Source organism: Ruditapes philippinarum, unplaced genomic scaffold (genome assembly GCF_026571515.1).
Source record: "Ruditapes philippinarum isolate M1 unplaced genomic scaffold, ASM2657151v2 ctg7230_1_1_1_1, whole genome shotgun sequence".
Taxonomy (NCBI): Eukaryota; Metazoa; Mollusca; class Bivalvia; order Venerida; family Veneridae; genus Ruditapes; species Ruditapes philippinarum.
In genome coordinates, this window is record NW_026859361.1 from 7,580 (window position 1) to 28,367 (window position 20,788).

The following is a 20,788-nucleotide window of genomic DNA, read 5'->3' on the forward strand; positions in this document are numbered from 1 at the left end:
TCTATGTTTTTTCCAAATCCATTTGTTTGGGAACTCTAGAATTAGATGTCGTTCAGATATTTGAATAACCGATATTTGACAAATATCTTGCATACAGCAGGGATAAATCCAAATTGATGATTTGCACTTTACTATGTACATGCTATGTACATTTATTTCGATATCATGGAAAGCATATAAATGAATAAATATGAAAATTTTTCATGTAAAGTCAGTTGAATGTAATCATTTTTTGTTTACGTACCTTATTTATTCAGAATTAAGAAAGATAATTAGGAACTGTTCATGGCATAGCAGGCAAAATTGTGTAAACAGAATGTCATACCAGTAAATAGGTAAAAATTAGTTATATATTACTGCTAAATATTTGTATGAAGCATTTAAATTAAGAAAATAATATGATATTTTCGATGTACAATGTTTGCATGACCCAAAACAAAAACTCTTTACTAAGTTACTTTCCTTCTTCATGTGTTTATTGATGCATGTTATACGATATATACATTTATACATGTATTACAAGCAATGTATTATGTACTCTATGTATGCTTATGCTGTCAAGGTCATATTCAATACAATGAAGATGATAAATATGCCAAAGGCATTATATGATGCAGATTTGCTGAATAAAACATACATTTGTATAAATAATATGTTTACTGTAATCTAAAATATGTTTATGGTTACCTAAGATATATAGAATAAAGCATATTAATTTAAATAAAAAAGAAATGTGTGATGCAACGTAACGAATAGTGTATAATTGTCTTTAATCACATACGGATATAATGAAATAATATAACAATATGTATTCCTGTAAATCAATCCTGACCGAATGAACATCATGCAATTAAAAATTTACAATTTTAATAACGTAATTCTGAAATATATCAAACAAATTTCAGATTAAAAAAATATTGCATCATATCAAAATACAATTGTTTATTATTTCACAAACAGTCAGGTTATACAAGAGTTATGACACTATGCATGTGCTGTCGTTGTCTCTCATTCTTTCTTGATGGACCAAATAATCACGACGATGTTGTAAACGTTCTATTTCAGCATCCCTTACAGCAATCATCAATTCTTCATTTAATCGCCTTTCAATTGTCCTATCGAATTCTACTAGCTAGCGAAAGATAACTGACAGCAAGCATTCTGGAAATCTTTTAAATGTTCTACATTCCTGCGCTCGAGTTTTAGTTTCATTTCATTTTGTCGTCGCATTTCTCCTGTTTTCTTCTATTGACAGACTTTTAAATACAAGTTATCAAAATGTAAATGAATAAATTATTCAAATACTTGAATGGGCTCGTAAAGTTTGTTTATTGATTAACTGATTTTTATTCAGGTTAAAACACACATACGTTTACATAATACATACATATACAATTTTTCATAAAAAAAAAAAAAATATTTGTACAAAGGTACTTTGATAGTTGGATCACAGGATGTTCATTAAAGAAATTATTATTTTTTACAAATTAAACAAGACAACAATACAACTAAACAAACATAAATGCAAGTAAAGCAACAATGACTTTTTTGGAAATTGGAAGTTGTAATAAAGCATACTTAAATATATACTACATATACTAATTTCCTATCCCAACTGTATTCTCAAAATATGTTAATTGGTACCTCAGAATATATTGTATAAATACATTACTTCACATGTGATGCAAACTAACGGTTGTTGTATGAATGCCTTTAAATACAAAAGTAAAATGCAATAATCTTCCAATTATCTTACACTTCGTATTTCTGTAAATCTCTTCTGACTGCACCTCACTTCCAGTAACATTCCGAATAGACACCATACAAGTTTGGAAAACATATATGTAAATACGTAATTTTGACATGTATCATCACAATATTCAGATATATTAAACAATGTCTAATTATTGAATCATATGAACAATACATTATTTTTTATTTCACAGTCAAGTTACTATAAAAGAGTTATGACACTATGCATGCATTGTCGTTGTCTCTCATTCTTTCTTGACGGATCAAATAATCACGTCGATGTTGTAAACGTTCTATTTCAACATCCTTTACAGCAATCAACAAGTCTTCACTTAATTGCCTTACAGTTATCCCTTTTAATTCTTCTAGAGCCGAAGACAACTGACAACAAGCATTCTGGATATCTTTTAAATGTTCTACACAACTGCGCAGGTTTTCTAATTCTAATTCATTTTTTCGTCGCATTTGTTCGATCTTTCTCACATTTTCTTCTATTGACAAATGAAATGAATAAACACATGTAGCTTTTAAATACCAGTCATTAATTACTTGCAATTAAAAGAAATTCTACGGTGATATTTGGTAAAGAATTTATTAAATATATATCATAGAGAATGTGATTTAAAGATATGGCATAATTAAGGAAGAATTAACAATTTTAAACATTGAGTAATTGAAAAAAAGAACAAGTGACTTTACCCCTCTTTTTATCTTTAAATTAGTACATAAAAATGTTGTGATGTTTTCGTGAAAACATGTTTGCAAATCGTAATGATGCAGGCTTTAAACGTATATGCTGGCTACAGCAAAGATGACCTGAAAGTATATTTACTACTTAGAAAGAAAAAGATATTGAATGCACTGTGACTATATTAATCTCTGACTATCTATTTTTTTAATGAAGTTGGATACTTGGAAGTTATGGGAGAAATTGTATATTATATACAAGATACCTTCAGTTTTTTCTTTCTCCAAAGCTAGTACTTTCTCCATGATTTCATTTCTTTCTGAAGTTTTTCCTGCCATGAAGTCATTTTCAACAGAAGAGACCTGTAATTAAAAAAGAATAAGATTGCTCAGGCTATTCCAGAGAGAGAGAGAGAGAGAGAGAGAGAGAGAGAGAGGGGGAGGGAGAGAGAGAGAGAGAGAGAGAGGGGGAGAGGCAGGGAGAGAGGGAGGGAGAGAGAGAGAGACAGACAGAGAGAGACAGAGAGAGGGGAGAGAGAGTAAAGAGAGATAGATAAGACAGACAGACAGACAGACAGAGATTATGATAACAGAAACATTCTTAGCGAAAACAATTGGATTTCATCGACCTCGAGATATTTGACTTTTATTTGATTAGTTCTGTTATTTCAGGTAATTTCAAGGGTAGGTAACTTATACATGAGTCTTACAACCTTATTTCTATTATGTTTTAAGGTTTTTCATTTCATCCTTGTCACAATGTAAAATTTCTTGGAATTATGAATAAATTTGTGTTACCTTCATTCAGTATAGAGTATAGAGGATATTTGTTTAGTTCAGTGTAAGATCGGAATATATTTCACCGAACTTTTGAACTTTTGGTGTTCACAAGGTGAAATCTATTTCGATCTTACACTAAATTAAACAAATTTTCTTTTTATTATATGCAAAAAAAAAAAAACGTTTTAAAAAGACATTAAACCTAATACTGAATGAAAAGCGCGCCAAATAATAATGCAACGTGACGTCATTTACGTCGTCACGTCATTAAGTTGGTACCCAGTACTGTGCACGCTGGTTTTTCACTGAAACAACGTAAGGGACTTAAATTCAAAACAGTGAAATTATCAAAGTGGTAATTTCACTGTTTCAAACAGTGAAATTACCAGTTTTATATCACTGATATATTTCTATAAACCACCGAAAAGCATGTAATAAAGACTAATAATCATTTTGGAAAATAGGCTGTATTTTTACCACACTTAAGCACAAAGTGCTTAGATTTGAGCATTAGATTTGAGTGTGTCCGTCGTCCGAAAATCTACGTTTCCTTCTTAACAACTTGACGGATTTGACCATACTTCCCAGGTATGATCCTTAGGTGAAGCTTAACTAAATTTCAGTCTAGGCTATATTCTAAAATGCAGACTTCTCTGTAAGTGAAATATCTAGAGGTTAGATAATTTTTCATGACACATCGTGTAGTTGGTCACTGCCAATTATATTTAAATCAAAGCCTTGTGATCACAATTCTCCCCGCCCCGAAGGTCATTGTTTTTTCCTAATCTGAAACGCTTAGATATTAGGGATTAAGCAATGTCTCTTGGACCTCTTTTAGGTTTGTTCAAATCATGAACTGTGGGATTAAAGAATTCCTCTCCGGCGACCGTAGTTTTTCTTTATACGTGTATATACTTGTAAATTGCATATAAAAGTACACATATTTTCTTCTAAACTAACAAAGGCAAGAGCATTGACAAGAAACAATTTCTAGTCGACAACTATCAAATTAAAGCCCCGGGATTAAAACTGGCCCCGCTCATTAGTAAGTCGGTTCCCCATTTATCTATGTATAATATTAAATTTATTTTGATCTCTATCTTTCAATATAATTAAATTGAATTTGATACAAATATTCTTCTTTAAAACCAGAAATGCTAGAATTTGGTATTAAACCACAATCAATTTCAAATTGACCTCAGGACAGGGTCATGGTTTTTCCTTCAATGTAACTTTTTTTTTCGTCTCTGAAGAAAAAAAATACATATTTATAAAAGTAACGAAAAAAAATGTATTAGTTTATTTCAGAAGAGATCAAAAGATTTTTTTGCAAGACCTTTAGTAGTTCAAATGAAAACTCAACACGGGCATCTTCTTACAGGTTATTTTCAGATTTTGGTTTTAAAGAATACTTTAAAAAGATACAATTTGCATTTACATGATTCCGATTGTCAGCACACATATTAGCAATAGAAACAGACCGACAGCATAAACTAAATAAAATACCTAGAAATGTACAAAAATGTTATATATGTAAAACTCTTGAAGACGAGTTTCATTTTCTATTTTACAGGAACGTATATTAAACTTAAGAATTAAATATATTGACACACTTTTTTGGAAATCTCCTAACATATTGAAATTTATTGCACTTATAAAAACAGAAAATGAACATACAGCAATTAAGAAATCAGATATTTTTTTATCAAACTTAACTTTCCTCCTTGTCCTTGTCAGCACCAACAATGGTTTTCCTCTGATAATTTTCTATATAGTTTTCATATATATGTATGTTAAAATTGAAACAATATTTTATGCTAGAATAACCACCATTGGCTTATTGTTTTGTAAATTGTCCATCCATCCATTCATTAAGGTTAGTAGAGCGTAGATGATTGACATTAAATATTGTCTCGTTGACCGCTACAAATATTATTAAAATTATAGCTCGGTGGTCAAAATTGAGTAAACAAGCAGTAGGTCAAGAAGAAAAAATAAAAATACTACTCATTAAAAATCCTTAGAATGTTTCACTGTCACTTGCAAGAAAGTCTGTGGCATATTTATTAAAATTGGATGCTAATACTTCTCTAAGAAATTCGTTTTCTTTGTATTGTCATAAAGTGTAGCATTCATATCTGAACAAAGAATTTTTAAGTATTACAAGCAATATCAATGTCCAATATCGGTTTAAACCCCACTAGAAATATAAAAGACACTGAAGGGTCATGCTTTTCCTAATATGCAATTGTGGAATACATTTTGATAATCTTTTATAGGTTTCGTTTAGTTTTTGCTTTTGGAGAGCAATAATTTTGTAAATCCTGGTTCTAAATCCTCACACTAGACTATGATCTTTTTCACTTTATCTTTTTATCAATGACTGTAACTAAGCACAACGATCCAGTTGTCTTGTTTCACTTTTATTTTAATCCACGATCACCTTTAACAATTTTAAACTTTACAATAATAAACTTTTAACTCACTTTAAAATTAATTTTATATCAAGTTTTTAGAATACTTTTTAGAATACTTTTTAGAATACCTTTTAGAGTAATCAAGGTGACAAAATACTAGCAATAATAGTTCATCATAGATTATTCTAGATGAAAGTTACAAGTACATTCTAAACTACTAGAATATAGTAGAATCAATATATCAATCATTTCTAGCAGTATCTAGGTAATTACAAACGTTATACATCATGGATTATAAATACAAATCATTTAACGAAATGAAAACCCAATAATTATTTATCAATACATTTATAATCCTAATCTCTATTCAAATAACAACAAAAATGAGATAATCGCGATTATTCGCGACATACATAAGGCATGTTTTGATTTCTTTGGTAAATCTTCTACGTATAACTAATAATCCAACTTTACCCCCATTTTAAGTGATATCGCAGGATAAAGTTTCTAGGGGAGGACGGACAGACGAACTGATAGAAGAAAGGCAAACCTTTAGACCCGCTCCCTGGAAGTCCCTAGTAAGGAACTAAAATGGAAATTGATTAACATCTTCATATTGCTTTCCGCCTGTATTTCAAGTTTTATGAGCAGAATATCTGATACATTTAAAGTTATAACAGACTTAAAAGACTTACATTGTAAAAGATTTTACTTTAATGTTAAAGATGTATCTAAAGATATTGGCCTTCTTGCAAAATGTTGTGTCTATTTGTTACCATAGCAACCACAACCAGATATAAAAATGTTGTACATTTTTTCCAACAATGCCATCCATTCATATTTATAGATTTATGAAAACTTCTTGATCTATCGCAGGATCCAATTCTTGCGGACAGATGAACAGAGGGCAAACTCGGCTTTTTCTTCAAAACAGATTTAACTGGTTCTCCACATTATGACGTCTATGATGCATTCGTGTTTCAAGTTTCGTTAGAATATATTTTTATTCTAGGTATTAAGGGGTCAAAATATATTGCTATTTTTGCAATATTTCGCAATATTTTGTTTATTTGTTGCCATACATGTAGTATTTCCACATCGGAAGAAAAAGAGAGCACTCGATGCTGTGTTACCGATTGTCTTCTTGCATCTCAGAAAGAATTATATACCGTTTACACTTACACCCTCCATGTAAGACAAGTCGCGTGCTTTAAATGACGTCAATGAAGGGCGCCTTTTATGAATGAATCGCGTTCTTAGGATGACGTCATTTTTCCGTTATGAATGAAGTTGTATGTTCATACGATAATATAAGAAAATGGTGCGTAATGAGAATATCAGTTTTCATAATTTGCTGTTCCGAAAATAATTGACATGTAATATGCAAGAAAAAGAATCAAACACCGGCCGTTGGAACGGGTAAACAGTAACCCTCGAGCTAGATATACCAATCTGTACCGGCAGCCGGTGTAAGATTCTATTATTCTTAAGGAAAAACCTATAAAGAAATATTTCTTATAGATGTTTTAAGTAAATAAAAGGAATTAACCCTCACAAACATTATTATTTAAATAATGCCTTTTGTCTTACAACTGTGCATTTCCATAAAATTAAAATATTGAACTTGTCATGTTGATTTTTGATAAGCGATTCGACAAAATTTCTATGTTAAAAATGTTTGAAAAATGGATTACATTGCATGACGGCAACAACAACAAAGACGACGATCATAATAGCTCGGCTTTTTCTTCAAAAGAAGGCGCCCTCTAAATGTCCATACTTCTATCTATCCATTATTAAAGTTTCCTTGAAATATTTTCAGTATTTCTTTTGAGTTATTACAATATAGTGTACACTTGCCATATTTTTAGTTGTCATAGCAACCAGAGTTTTCAAACTCTACACTGCCATCTATCTAAAACAAAATGTGCAGTATTTCATTTAAGTATCACGGGATCTGTTTTATTTTTCAGAAGTACTGACGGACACTTAAAGTCCCCTTCCGTTAAGACCTGCAGGGGACTAATTAATATATTAGTGGCTATAATATACAATATACATGTATTTCCTGTACAATAAACTTCACTGTAAGCCAACAATGTTATAGCGAATTTCTGGTTATAATTGTGTTCAACATTTTGGCCTTCTCTTGTTAATATAAACACTAATTTTATAGCGAACACTGTTATATGGATTTATTGTCTCTACGGAATTTGTATTTAGTCCAAAAAGATGGAAATAATATGCTTAAGACAAAACACCGCCTAATGGGGATCACGCAAGATTTTTTCTTGTTTAAGATGGCAAACACATCGGAAGATGAATATTATTGTGAATAATGCTCTCACGAAACAAAATTTATAGTGCATGATATATATCATTAAAATTTCGTATTTGTCCTTAAAGACAAAAGTCTTTCGAAAGTCAATTTTACATTATAATTAATCACCATGTATGTCTTGTCATATGTGTTCTTTTGTTTAAATATGAATAAAAAATGAATGTCAAAGTTAATTTGAGGAAATCTTAATAATTTGACCTATTTGACAAATTTCAGCATATCCGTTCAGCCATGTATATAAATATATGTATAAATCAAATCTGTATAAAGATAAGAAAGAAATGACAGTTTTAGCAAATTCAATAACTTGCCCTTGACGCTTTAGGTCAATTCATGGTAAACACTATCGCAATAATTCAACATGTAGGTTTTGTCATATGAGTTCTTTTTTGCAATGTCATATTTTATTTCTCAAACATGTAAATTGTGTTATAAGTGGTTTTTTTGTCCAAATATAAATAAATAGGAAAATTATGACGAACTGTAATAAAATTTAGTAATTTGACCTTTAGTGTCCAAAATCAATGCTATGTTCATTAAAGTTTTCTTTAATGTCTTATCTGCCAACGTTCTAAGATATTTCATAACGTACAGCATTATTGCCAATTATAGCATAACATATGACATAGCAATATCTGACCTTCAAAGTCATGGTCATTATTGAGTAAGGGTCAAATTGAGTTTGATCTTTTTCATGACATTATCTTTAAGATTGATGTCCTCAAGTGTAAGAACAATTAATTTATCATTATCAAAATTATAGCCAAGAGCCAATACAATAAAAAATAAGCAAGTTAAGTAATGTTACATTTCTAGGTCAAGGTCATTTATCAGAGAATGTAATAATAAATTTAATCTACTTGAATGGCTTGTCAAAAGATTTGTTGTATCCAAGTAGGAAAATAATTCATTTATAAATAACAACATTAGAGTCAATTATAGCAAAGATCAAGCAAAATTCAATATTTGAGCTTGTAGGTCAATGTCATAAATGAGTCAAGTTCAAATTCATTCAGTCTTGTCCAAAGGGTTATAAGGTCTAAGTATGAAGACAATTTATTCAGAAATAAAATATTATGGCCAATGTTAAAGTTTGTGGACTGCAACGGCAACGACATGACTGTGACAATGTCTTAATTTTTTTCTTTTGAGGGCAAACAATATACAAATTCTGTATTTTTACATTTGTTTTCATTGACATGCATGAAAAGTATGGTTGGTATAATGACTTTGCATCTTCTTCAATATGAATTCGTAAACGTGTATAATAATGTGGTCTATGGTTTAGGCAATAGTCACAGATAATGACGGCACCCGTTATTTCGGTGTAAACCTTGCTTTATGTTGATATAACTTCAATTTCTTCAATTTTAAGATGGGTCATTTTAATGATAATACTGCTGCGCGTACAGTAGTACCAAAATTGTACCCATTAAAGTCCTCGTTTGTTAGAAGACCCTACAGAGCATAGAATTTTAATTTTAATTTAATACACTCCATGTTCCAGCTAATATTACTGCGCGTCTAACAGTACAAAAAAATATTTTAGCTCGAATACCCGTCAAAGAAATTTGATGCGCAGAAGATTTTCTTATCTTATACTGTAATTATAGTAAGCACGGGTGAGGAAGTGTGCTTATGATAACTTGTCAAGGAGTTCGTCGGAAAACTATTGTATATACTGCAAAACATTCGTCAAAAATGGTATTTTTCATCCTTAAAAAGTAAGTTTTAGGTGGTAAATTAAACTTTAATTATTAAGCTCACCTTACATATTGTATTATGAATCAGAAACTAATTCATAGTCATTTTTATCGCCTCTTGCTTAAAATCTGGTAGATTTGAGTAAAATTTTCAAATTATTTGCCAATTCGCAAGTATATTGACCTGTTTTATTTCAAGTCTTCATCCTAGCCATACATAATTACTTAATTATAATTCAAAATTGCAAATATAAAGCCCCGGCTAACAAATTTATACCCAATGTTTCAAATGTCCCGGAGTTCTTGTGATACCTCAAAATATGTCCTGGAGTTCTTATGATAACTTTTGTCACTGCCAATGTGTTTCTTGCGCTAAATCACGGCACGTTTTAGCGTTTTTACTATTCAATAAGGTTGTAAATACTTATGAAATATATTACGTTTATCCTTTGCAGAAAAATGAGGATATATTGTTTGTCTTGGTCGAGTGTCTGCATAGGATAAACAGGCTATCATCTACAGTGAAGATTGAATTAGCGGCAGTATGACGGCCTTAACAACAACAACAAAATGTCTCAAAACTTACATGTTGTTCTCAACCATCTTTCTTAAGCAGATAATATATACTTTGTGCATCGCTTATCTAGGTGCTAAGTAATTTGTATCATTTTAAACCATAATAAAGAAGTACATGTATAAATCCTGGATAATTTCTTCAAACTTATGTTTCCAGAAAGTACGACAATATGATTAAAACACAACTGCAGTTGGCTATATAACTACCGATCTGTCGAACAAATTTGAAGTCCCCCCCCCCCCCGGGTTCAAACGAAATAAGTTTGAATAAAATATATTTTTGTTATCAATTACAGCAAAATTAACAGAGTTTCATCCACTAAGATTACATAGGGGGAATACCCATCAAATACCGGCAGAAAATATACAGATATATACAAAGACACCATACTTGAGCGCATTTTATCATGAAAGACAATGCTCTACATCAATCCTTTTTCCAGTCTACGAAATTTGTGACAGCAAAAATACCATAAAAAAGAAAAGGGGATAAGATACCTCAGTAATATCTCTTTAACTAAAACACACTTAAAACCAACATTATATATCCTCATTTTTGTGCAAAAAATGAACGTACTTCATTTAATAATGATGAACAACCTAACTGAATAATAAAAAAAACCACTAAAACGTGCCGTGATTTAAGAAAAGAAACACAAAAGCAGTGACAAAAGTTATCATAAGAACTCCGGGACAGATTTTGGGTTATCACAAGAACTCCGGGACATTTGAAAAATCGGGTATAAATTTGTAAGCCGGGATTTTATATTTGCAATTTTGCAATAAAAATTAGGTACTTATATATGGCAAGGATGAAGACTAGAAATAAACAGGGCAATACTTGCGAATGGCAAATAATTAGGAAATTTTACTCAAAACTACCAGATTTTAAGCAAGAGGCGATAAAAAATGGTCTATGAATTAAATTTTGACACAAAATGCAATATGTAAGGCAAGCTGAATCATTATAGATTAATTTAGCACCTTAAACGCACTTTTTAAAAACAAAAATAAACATTTTTGAGTGTTTGTACAGTATATACAATAGTTTTCTGACGAACTCCGTGACAGTTATCACAAGACTCCTTGACAAGTTTTCATAAGAACTCCATCCCTTATGTAACACTTCCTCCTCCGTGGTAAGGAGCAAATTCATCCATCAATTAGTTCTGTAGAAATAGACATTTAAAGATATTTCTATTTTTAGCTTTTGCGGCCCCTAAAAGGGGCTAATCAAAATAATGTTAGCAAACTTGATAAAAGACTACCCAAATATGTTGCAGACAAAGTTTGGTGATCATCCATCAATTAGTTCTCTAGAAATAGACATTTAAAGATATTTCTATTTTTAGCCCTAGAGACCCCTAAAAGGGGCCAATCAAAATAATATGAACAAACTTGATAAAACACTACCCAAGAATGCTACAGACAAAGTTTGGTGATCATCCATCAATTAGTTCTCTAGGAGAAGATGTTTAAAGGTTTTTCTATTTTTAGCCCTAGACACCCCTAAAAGGTGCCAATCAAAATAATATTAGCAAACTTGATAAAAGACTACCTAAGATGCTACAGACAAAGTTTGGTGATTATCCATCAATTAGTTCTGTAGAAATAGACGTTTTAAGGTTTTTCTATTTTAAGCTTTAGCGGCCCCTAAAAGGAGCCAATCAAATTCATATGAGCAAACTTGATAAAACACTACCCAAAAATGCTACAGACAAAGTTTGGTGATCATCCATCTACTAGTTCTGTAGAAATAGACGTTTTAAGGTTTTTCTATTTTAAGCTTTAGCGGCCCCTAAAAGGGGCCAATCAAATTCATGTGAGCAAACTTGATAAAACACTACCCAAAAATGCTACAGACAAAGTTTGGTGATCATCCATCTATTAGTTCTATAGAAGAAGATGTTTAAAGGTATTTCTATTTTTAGCCATAGAGTCCCCTAAAAGAGGTCAATCAAATTAATATGAGCAAACTTGATAAAAGACTACCCAAGAATGCTACAGACAAAGTTTGGTGATCATCCATCTATTAGTTCTGTAGAATAAGATGTTTAAAGGTATTTCTATTTTTAGCCATAGAGTCCCCTAAAAGGGGCCAATCAAATTAATATGAGCAAACTTGATAAAAGACTACCCAAGAATGCTACAGACAAAGTTTGGTGATCATCCATCTATTAGTTCTGTAGAATAAGATGTTTAAAGGTATTTCTATTTTTAGCCATAGAGTCCCCTAAAAGGGGCCAATCAAATTAATATGAGCAAACTTGATAAAAGACTACCCAAGAATGCTACAGACAAAGTTTGGTGATCATCCATCAATTACTTCTGTGGAAGAAGATGTTTTAAGGTTTTTCTATATTTAGCTTTGCTGACCCCTAAAAGGGGCCAATTGGAATGACATGAGCAAATTCAAGTGTGATTGTCACAAGGATGCTACAGACCAAATTTGAAGTAAATCTGCCCAGTAGTTTCAGAGGAGAAGACGATTGTTGACGCATGACGACGGACGACGGACGATGGACGCCGGAGCATCCCCCTTTGATACTAATAGCTCACCCTGAGCCTTCGGCTCTGGTGAGCTAAAAAATGTACATGTATATATTTAATTTTTGGTTAACATTTTGTTCGTTATAAAAGTTTTGCTTCTGTCGTGATATAAGGAACTAAATTGTTATATACTTACAATGAACTCTTGAAAGAACACACTATGAAAGTCCTGGTGAGTTCACTATAAGCAAAGTTAACTGTACATGTACTACTTTAATCATGTCTGTGAAGAATATATCAGAAAAGCATTTTTTTCTGATAATAAAGTACTTTTTTACATACTTGAAGAATGTAACTTTATTCTATCAAATATGAATTCGACAATAAAATAGACTATGGGACATTGAGAAAAAAAGACTTCCTTTGTGCTAAATATTTTATTGTCTATAACCTTTTACAATAAGTTGCGTACATCATATTTACACAATTGTAGTATGTTAGAAAGTTCAGTTACGTTTTGTCATAAATTACTCAAAGAAAAAATTGATATTCTTATTTTGTCTGAAACACGGATCAGATGTGTCACCTTTTAAGACAAATTATTTGAATAGTTCGTATTCGTCAAATGCGTACATAGTGATAAAATTTTAATGTGTCTGACAATAAAGGAGAATATCAGTGACATAACATTTGTTGATCTAAACCCTCAGCCAGCTGAATTTCTCAAATTTCTGTAATTTAAATGTCCGGTAGTTTTTTTAAGAAAATAAAGATAAAAAGCAGTCAATCCACAGTACAGAGCCTAATATGCAAAGTTCCGTACATTTTATCCGATCAGAATACTGACATTTTTAACTATGCGGTAGCGGTAGCGGCGTAAGTCAAGAGGTCATTTCAAAGTCAACGTGATTTCATAGATTCCGCTCGACATTTGGGCATTTCGTTTTTGATCAATACCTGAGACACCAAGAGCGTCGGAATTGTTTTCATTCATATGTTTGTCAATTTTCTGTGTTACACAACTGTAAATTGTAAGCCCTAATTTGTCTGATACGAAACACACTTTCTGACAAATTTTAGTTTTTATTTAACTGAAGTCGCAATGCCGCTGTGAATTAAAGTTTGTCTTTTCGCAAGTAAAATGCCCATCCAATTAGAAAGAAAAATATGCTTGTGCTATTTGCAAACCGTAAACACATTCACAACGTACTTAACTGTTCTCCTTTTTCATTATAATCGTCTCATTTGATGAAGTTTTAAGAAACACGCATAATTTTATCATATTGTGTTGATCGTGAACCAATTTACGCCTTTTCGCTTATAATTTTGCTTTGCATCCGGTTAAGTAAATCATATGTCAGAGCATATAAATAAAGGAATGAACACACCAGAAAACAATTTCAATCGTCATGATTATCAATTAGACGTTGAAAAAAAGAAACAAGAAAAAACAAACACGGCGAAACCTGTCAACATGTTGACGTTCGCCGTTTGGTTAAATGTAAAATGGCTATTTTCAAAAAAAAAAAAAAAAAAAATAAAGCTAAAATTATAGTAATGACGGATTCTGCGTAAAATTTGGCGTGTGGTAACATATTTCAATACTGAATGTTTGTTTTCTAAAATATGCGAATTGTACTTTATAATTTTTTATAATGGATCTTATATGCAAAACATTTGGACAGCCATTCTCTGTTTCCATACTATTCAACAAATATAAGGCAAATAAAAACAAGGTTTTATTGATGTCTTAGATAAAAGCTCTAAATTGTTATGTTATGTATTTTTATTCTTATTTAGTATAACGAAAGCACTGATTGAATTTGTACACAAGAAATGTTGTACGACACATATGCCCCCATTTTTATCCCTTGACTCATATTATTTGTAATTTTGTTATAGAAACTTGTCATAAATGGGCACTTGGAAGTGTTCAGTTATGGAAAAAAGAAAAAAGATGCTATTAGTTATAACCAATCAATATGCAAAATATAGTGAAATATAAAGACCTTGACCTTTTAACTTATGACCCCATTATGACATATCAATATGTGAAGTGACAAAAAGTGTTTAAGGTAATAAGCGGAAACCATTCTTACATTTAAGGCCCTTGACCTTGACTTTGAACTAAAAGTCAATAGTGGTCATCTTCTACATATATCTATTCAGTATGTGAAATAAAAAGTTTTTGTGATTAATGGTTTTCAAGATAATCAATTGAAACCATTCTGACATTTTAAGCCCCCGTTACCTTGACCTTTGGCCTAATGACCCCAAAATCAATAGGGGTCATCTACTAGTTATTACCAATCAGTACGTGACATATAAATACTTTGTGATAAATAAATTTCAAGATATTGAGCAGAAACCATAGTGACATTAAAGCCCCCCCCGTAACCTTAACCTTGTGACCTTGTGACCTCAAAATAAAAGGAGTCATCTACTAGTTATGACCAATCAGTATGTGAGATATCAAAACTTAATGATAAATAATTTTCAAGATAATGAGTGGAAACATTCTGACATTTAAGGCCCCTGTGACCTTGACCTTTGACCTAGTGACCTCAAAATCAATAGGGGTTATTTTCTAGATATGAATAATCAGTGTGTGACATATAAAGACTTTGTGAAAATAACGCGTTCAAGATAATGAGAGGAAACAATAGTGATATTAAGGATCCTGTGGTCTTGACCTTTGACCTAGTAACGCCAAAATCTATAGGAGTCATCTACTAATTATGACCAATCAGTATGTGAAATATGAAGACTATGTGATAAATAATTTTATGATAATCAGCGGAAACTTTTCTGATAATTAAGGCCCCTGTGACCTTGACAGTTCACCTTGTGACCTTAAACGCAATAGGGGTCATCTTCTAGATATGAACAATCAGTATGTGAATTATGAAGACTTTGTGATAAACAGTTTGCAAGATAATGGGCGGAAACCAGTCTGACATTTAAGGCCCCTTTGAGGTTGTCCTTTGATCTAGTGACCCCAACATCAATAAGGGTCATTAACAAATTATTACCAATCATAATGTGAAATATGAAGACTTTGTGATAAATAGTTTTCAAGATAATGAGCGGAAACCATGAAGACATTGAAGGCCACTGTGACCTTAATTTTGACCCCCAAAAGGGGTCATCTACTAGATATGACCAATCCGCATGTGAAATATGAAGTATTTGTTATAAATTGTTTTCAAGATAATCAACGGAAACCATTCTGACAATAACGCCCCCCCCCCTGACTTGACCTTTGCTCTAGTGACCCCAAAATTAAAAGTGGTTATTAATTAATTATGACCAATCAGTATGTGAAATATGAAGACTTTGTGATAAATAGTTTTCAAGATAATGAGCGGAAACTATAAAGACATTGAAGGCCCCTGTGACCTTGACTTTTGACCCAAAATAGGGGTCATCTACTAGATATGACCAGTCCGCATGTGAAATATGAAGACTTTGTTATAAATTGTTTTCAAGATAATCAACGGAAACCATTCTGACAATTACACCCCCCTTGACTTGACCTTTGCTCTAGTGAACCCAAAATCAAAAGTGGTTATCAATTAAATATGACCAATCAATATGTGAAAGATAATCAGCGGAAAAAACATTTTGACATTTACGACCCTTGTGACCTTGACCTTTGACCTAGTGACTTGAAAATCAATAGGGGTCATTTTCTAGTTATTAGCAATCAGTACGTGAAATATGAAGACTTTGTGCCTGATCCATAGTTTTCAAGACAATCAGCGGAAACCATTCAAACATTAAGGCCCTTGTGACCTTGACCTTTGACCCAGTGATCCAAAAATCAACAAGGGTCATCTACTTGTTATGACAAATCGGTATGTGAGATGTGAAAACTTTGTAATAAATAGTTTTTAAGATAATCAGCGAAAACCATGTGGTCTACCAACGGACAGACAGACATACCGACCGATCGACAGACAGCAAAACAATAAACCCCCTCTTCTTCAAAGGGGGATTGATAATAAACAATTAATGAGTTCAAAAATACATGTATAACGTATTCACCAAAAATCAAGCAAATATAAAGTTTAAAATGCTGAAGTTCTTCCTGCAATATGCCTTTACGGTATAAGCAATATAACTAGATAAGTTATATAGGTAAACCACTAGTTTTCATTAAACAAGAACAATGCATTTAAAAACTTTTCACAAAAATTGACAAAAATCGAAATTCACCACTTAGAAGGAAAATCTTAAAAGCATGTTCAAGATAAAGTCTACAATCTACATTAAGCGAATGAATTTACGATACTGAGCATTGCTTTTTATTTCTTTCATCTTCACGCCCTTCAAGTCTTGCAACAGATTTGGTCAGTTCAAGAATTTCAGTGTCTCTTTTAGCCAGTTTCTCTTCAAGGAATTGTGCTCTGTTTGCTTCGTCTTTATCTTCTTGATCTTTTCGTGCTTTGGCTATTACATCATCATGTTGTTTTCTTTGTTTTTCTAGTTCGTCGGCAAAACGTTTACTCTCTTTCTCTTGTGTTTCTTTAAATTCTGCTTCTAGCTTTTTCTTTTGGGTTTCCATTTCAGCTATTTTAAAACCAAAAATTAAATATATTGATATGTAAAAATTATTGACCATATCCCATCCCATCCCATCCTATCCTATCCTGCCCTAATCATAGTTGGTTCCTTTTTATTAACATTTCTTTTTAAAATACTTATTCACAACGATTTTTACGAACGTTTACGACGTTCACTTACAATCAAAATTAAATTGTTCAATTTCATATAAAATTAGATGATATTCTAAATACATATATTAAATGATTTTGATAGATGTCATTCCTTAAAAACATGATATATCTTATTCAAAAAAAGTTTTGAAAGAAATGGGATGGTGAAATTTTAATAAACATAAATGTCCAATGCTATCTAGAAAAGAATAAAAGTAATGAAAAGCTGACCATCAGGGTATGTAATCCTTACATGAAATAGAAAAAAAAAATTGAATTTAGAGTTATTCGCAGATGTGTTCTTTTTGGCGGCATTCATAGAATTTTCAATGTAACATTTCGTGCCATTTCATGAAAAGATGTGTATTGCCCAAATTAAAAGAATGCCTTTATCTTAAACGAAAAAAAAAAAAAAAAAAACAACAACAAAAAACAAAACAATAAAACATGAAATACGTGGAATTTACCATTTTTCTCATCTTCTGAAATGGATTTATCTTCGGTCATAATTGCTTCACTTTCAGCGTATCGCTGTGCTAAGAAATCACGCATTGCCTTATTTGTCTACAAAACATGAGCAAGATTACAAGCTAATGGTAAAAAACATGAGTTTATCATAAACGATATCACAGAATTATTGAATTTAAATGCAAAATAACAAACCATGTTAAACTAAAAACTTACCATAAAATCATTTTAACAATTTCACTGTAAAAATAAAAATTCAATATGGTGGACAATCAAAGATGGTCGCCATATTATTTCGGAAACGTTCGCTTTTACCATGAGTGACAAACACAAATCAATACACAATAACTGAACAACATTATGTGTCAATAAAATCGTTATCTTCATTTTCAATATTAAAACATATTTTAAATTTCTTTGTCTAATAATTCAAACGTTGAGATTGCTTTTAATCAAAATGTCACACGTTTAATTGCCATGACCTTAGACGGAAATACTACGCAAGAACCTTGACAACGGCCAGAGATGTCATATTGGTCATATTATTCAAATCTAAATAGCTATAAGTTTTTATTCCTATGAATTGTAACCTTTGCGGGGTCAACATGTAAATTGGTAAAAACTCGCTTAAAAATTCTTTACTGACGTAGAAGAACTGCAAGTGTTAATTTGCAGTTTTACACAAGTTATTTTATTTTTTGTGTATGGGGCCACGAGTCACGTTAAAATTTTCATAACGTTATTTTAACGGAAGCGGAAAATTAATGTTTTCAGGTAGCTGTGTTCAAAAAGAAATTTCAGAAGAAAAACATCCTGTAAAAAAGTATAAAATATCTTTAATTGACCCATACCTGCATTCGGTCTATCCTTTCGTGATCTAACTCTGTTTCATACATTTCTTTAACCCTTAGCATATCATTTTTGTACTTATCGTACCCGCCAGATACCATGTATATTTTCCCGTCTATGTTTCCTTTTACTTCCTTTTCGTACAAGTCTGTTATTCGCTTCATACATTTCTCGTAGAGCAGTTTGTCGTTTTTTGTCTCAAACTCCTTGAATATTCTATCCATCTCGCTCTAGAAAAGTACATTGTATTTTCGACATTATTTTGTATATTCAGAAAGCTACAAATATATGAATTAATACAGACATTATAACGAAATAACATAAGTAAAAAAGAAATTCTACTTTTTGTTAAAGTAAATGAAAAGAGGCATATGGTCCCCAAGTAAAAGAATGCGTGTGCCCTAAACGAGAAAACAATGGGCGGAACTAAATAAAATAGAATTTTGAAAGATAAGATCTTTTCTGATACTTCTGATACTTGTACTTCCCTGTTACGATCTTAGAAAGTAACAATAGGGTCACGCTCTACATTTTCTATTTCTAAGATATTGTAAAGAAGTCTCTGCGGAAACATCATTTTATTGTACAAAATAAAATTGCATTTTCATCTTGACAGTCAAGACCTCGAAGGTCAAATTCACTTTTAGGTCAAGGTATAACTTGAATAGTACCACATGTCAGATTTGCAATACATCTTGTTTTTTCATAGTATACATGAAAAAGGAAATTTTAACTAATGTATATCTCTTATGTGAAATGTTCAACACAACTGTTGTGCCATATGTGGCATTTTTACGTGTCGATATCATATCTAAAACATTCATTATGTGAGTTATGTCATTAGTGTCATTTTGTCAAGGAATGAATAAATAACAGTGGCAGTTAAAGAAAATTCTTGAAAGTCAATGCTGTTTTAAGGTCAATGTGATTTTTCAAATTTTCAAAATTGTAAAAAAATCTGGAGAAATAGAGATCCCTCAAAAGCATTTATCATAAGAATATTACATATAAATTGCAGCTTTGGTTTGGTTTTGTCTGCACATGAGGGATAATGCAAAAGTGAAACATCTGAATATAATCTGTTAGTAAATAACAAAGTTTTGACAACTTAAGCTGAATTTAACAATGTGACCTTAATGGTCACGGTCATTCAGAGTTTATTGTCATATTTTCATGAATATGTCATCTTTGTCATAAGCGGTATTTTAATCAATAATGAATAAAATCCGTACATGAAGGACATAGTTATGACAATTAAGGCAAATTTTCATAATTTGACCTTGATGGTCAGTGTTATTTAAAGGCACTGTCATTTTGGAATTTTTCAACTAGGCGGCTATGTCAAAAGTATTCCTTTGTCCAGCAATGGTTTAAATCTCTAAATAAATAACAATACAACAATAACTCTCCACAACAAAAGTAGCTACAAAAACAAACATTGAAATTACAATCAAATGTTTTTCAAGGTCAATGCCATTTATGAATCCAGGTCAAATTTAGTTTCATTAGTTTTCTAATGAATCTTTCGTTATAACTAGATTAGAAGCCTTTGCTCCACGGGTGACATGCTTGCTAACGATGCAGGGGCCTATTGTTCAATTTCCGCTCCAGGTAACTGATTCGTTTGTGCGTGTATTTTTATTTCTAGCCATGTTAACATTTTTGCAAAAAAAAATCAGCCAATATATGCAAAGAAAAAAGTATTTTTGAGTTTAAAAAATAGAAATAAAAATGTACATAAATTAAATAATTATTCAAGTTATGTACTCTGGCCTAACGAAGCTCCATATATTTCTAACTCAAACTGTTACAAACATCAAGATGGTAAAAGGGTTTAATAGTTTAACAACTTGTTAACATATACCTAAAAATATTAGATTGAAATTTTCTTGGATATCCTTAACATGAACACTGGTTTAAATTGTTTGAAAAGATGTGTCAATCTTGAGCCTGTGAATAGGGAGTGTATTTTGCGCGAAAAAAATGTTAAAAGAAATGATCATTTGT

At 31.4% G+C, this 20,788-nt stretch overlaps 1 protein-coding gene across 2 annotated transcripts in view; it reads right to left on the reverse strand.

The window, feature by feature from the left end:
• Positions 1 to 471: 471 nt before the first annotated feature.
• Positions 472 to 20,788, reverse strand: part of LOC132756239 (guanylate-binding protein 2-like) — a 28,100-nt gene continuing 7,783 nt past the window's right edge. The window contains exons 4-6 of one of the 2 annotated variants that reach the window (XM_060747256.1): positions 18,784 to 19,011; positions 2,706 to 2,802; positions 472 to 2,243 (exon numbers count right to left, since the gene is read on the reverse strand). In XM_060747256.1, coding sequence (XP_060603239.1) covers positions 1,966 to 2,243; positions 2,706 to 2,802; positions 18,784 to 19,011 — 603 coding nt within the window. In that variant the 3' untranslated portion in view covers positions 472 to 1,965. Of the gene's footprint in view, positions 2,244 to 2,705; positions 2,803 to 13,164; positions 17,319 to 17,931; positions 18,029 to 18,783; positions 19,012 to 20,788 lie in introns of those variants that run through there. The other variant, XM_060747255.1, reaches the window with a different exon arrangement.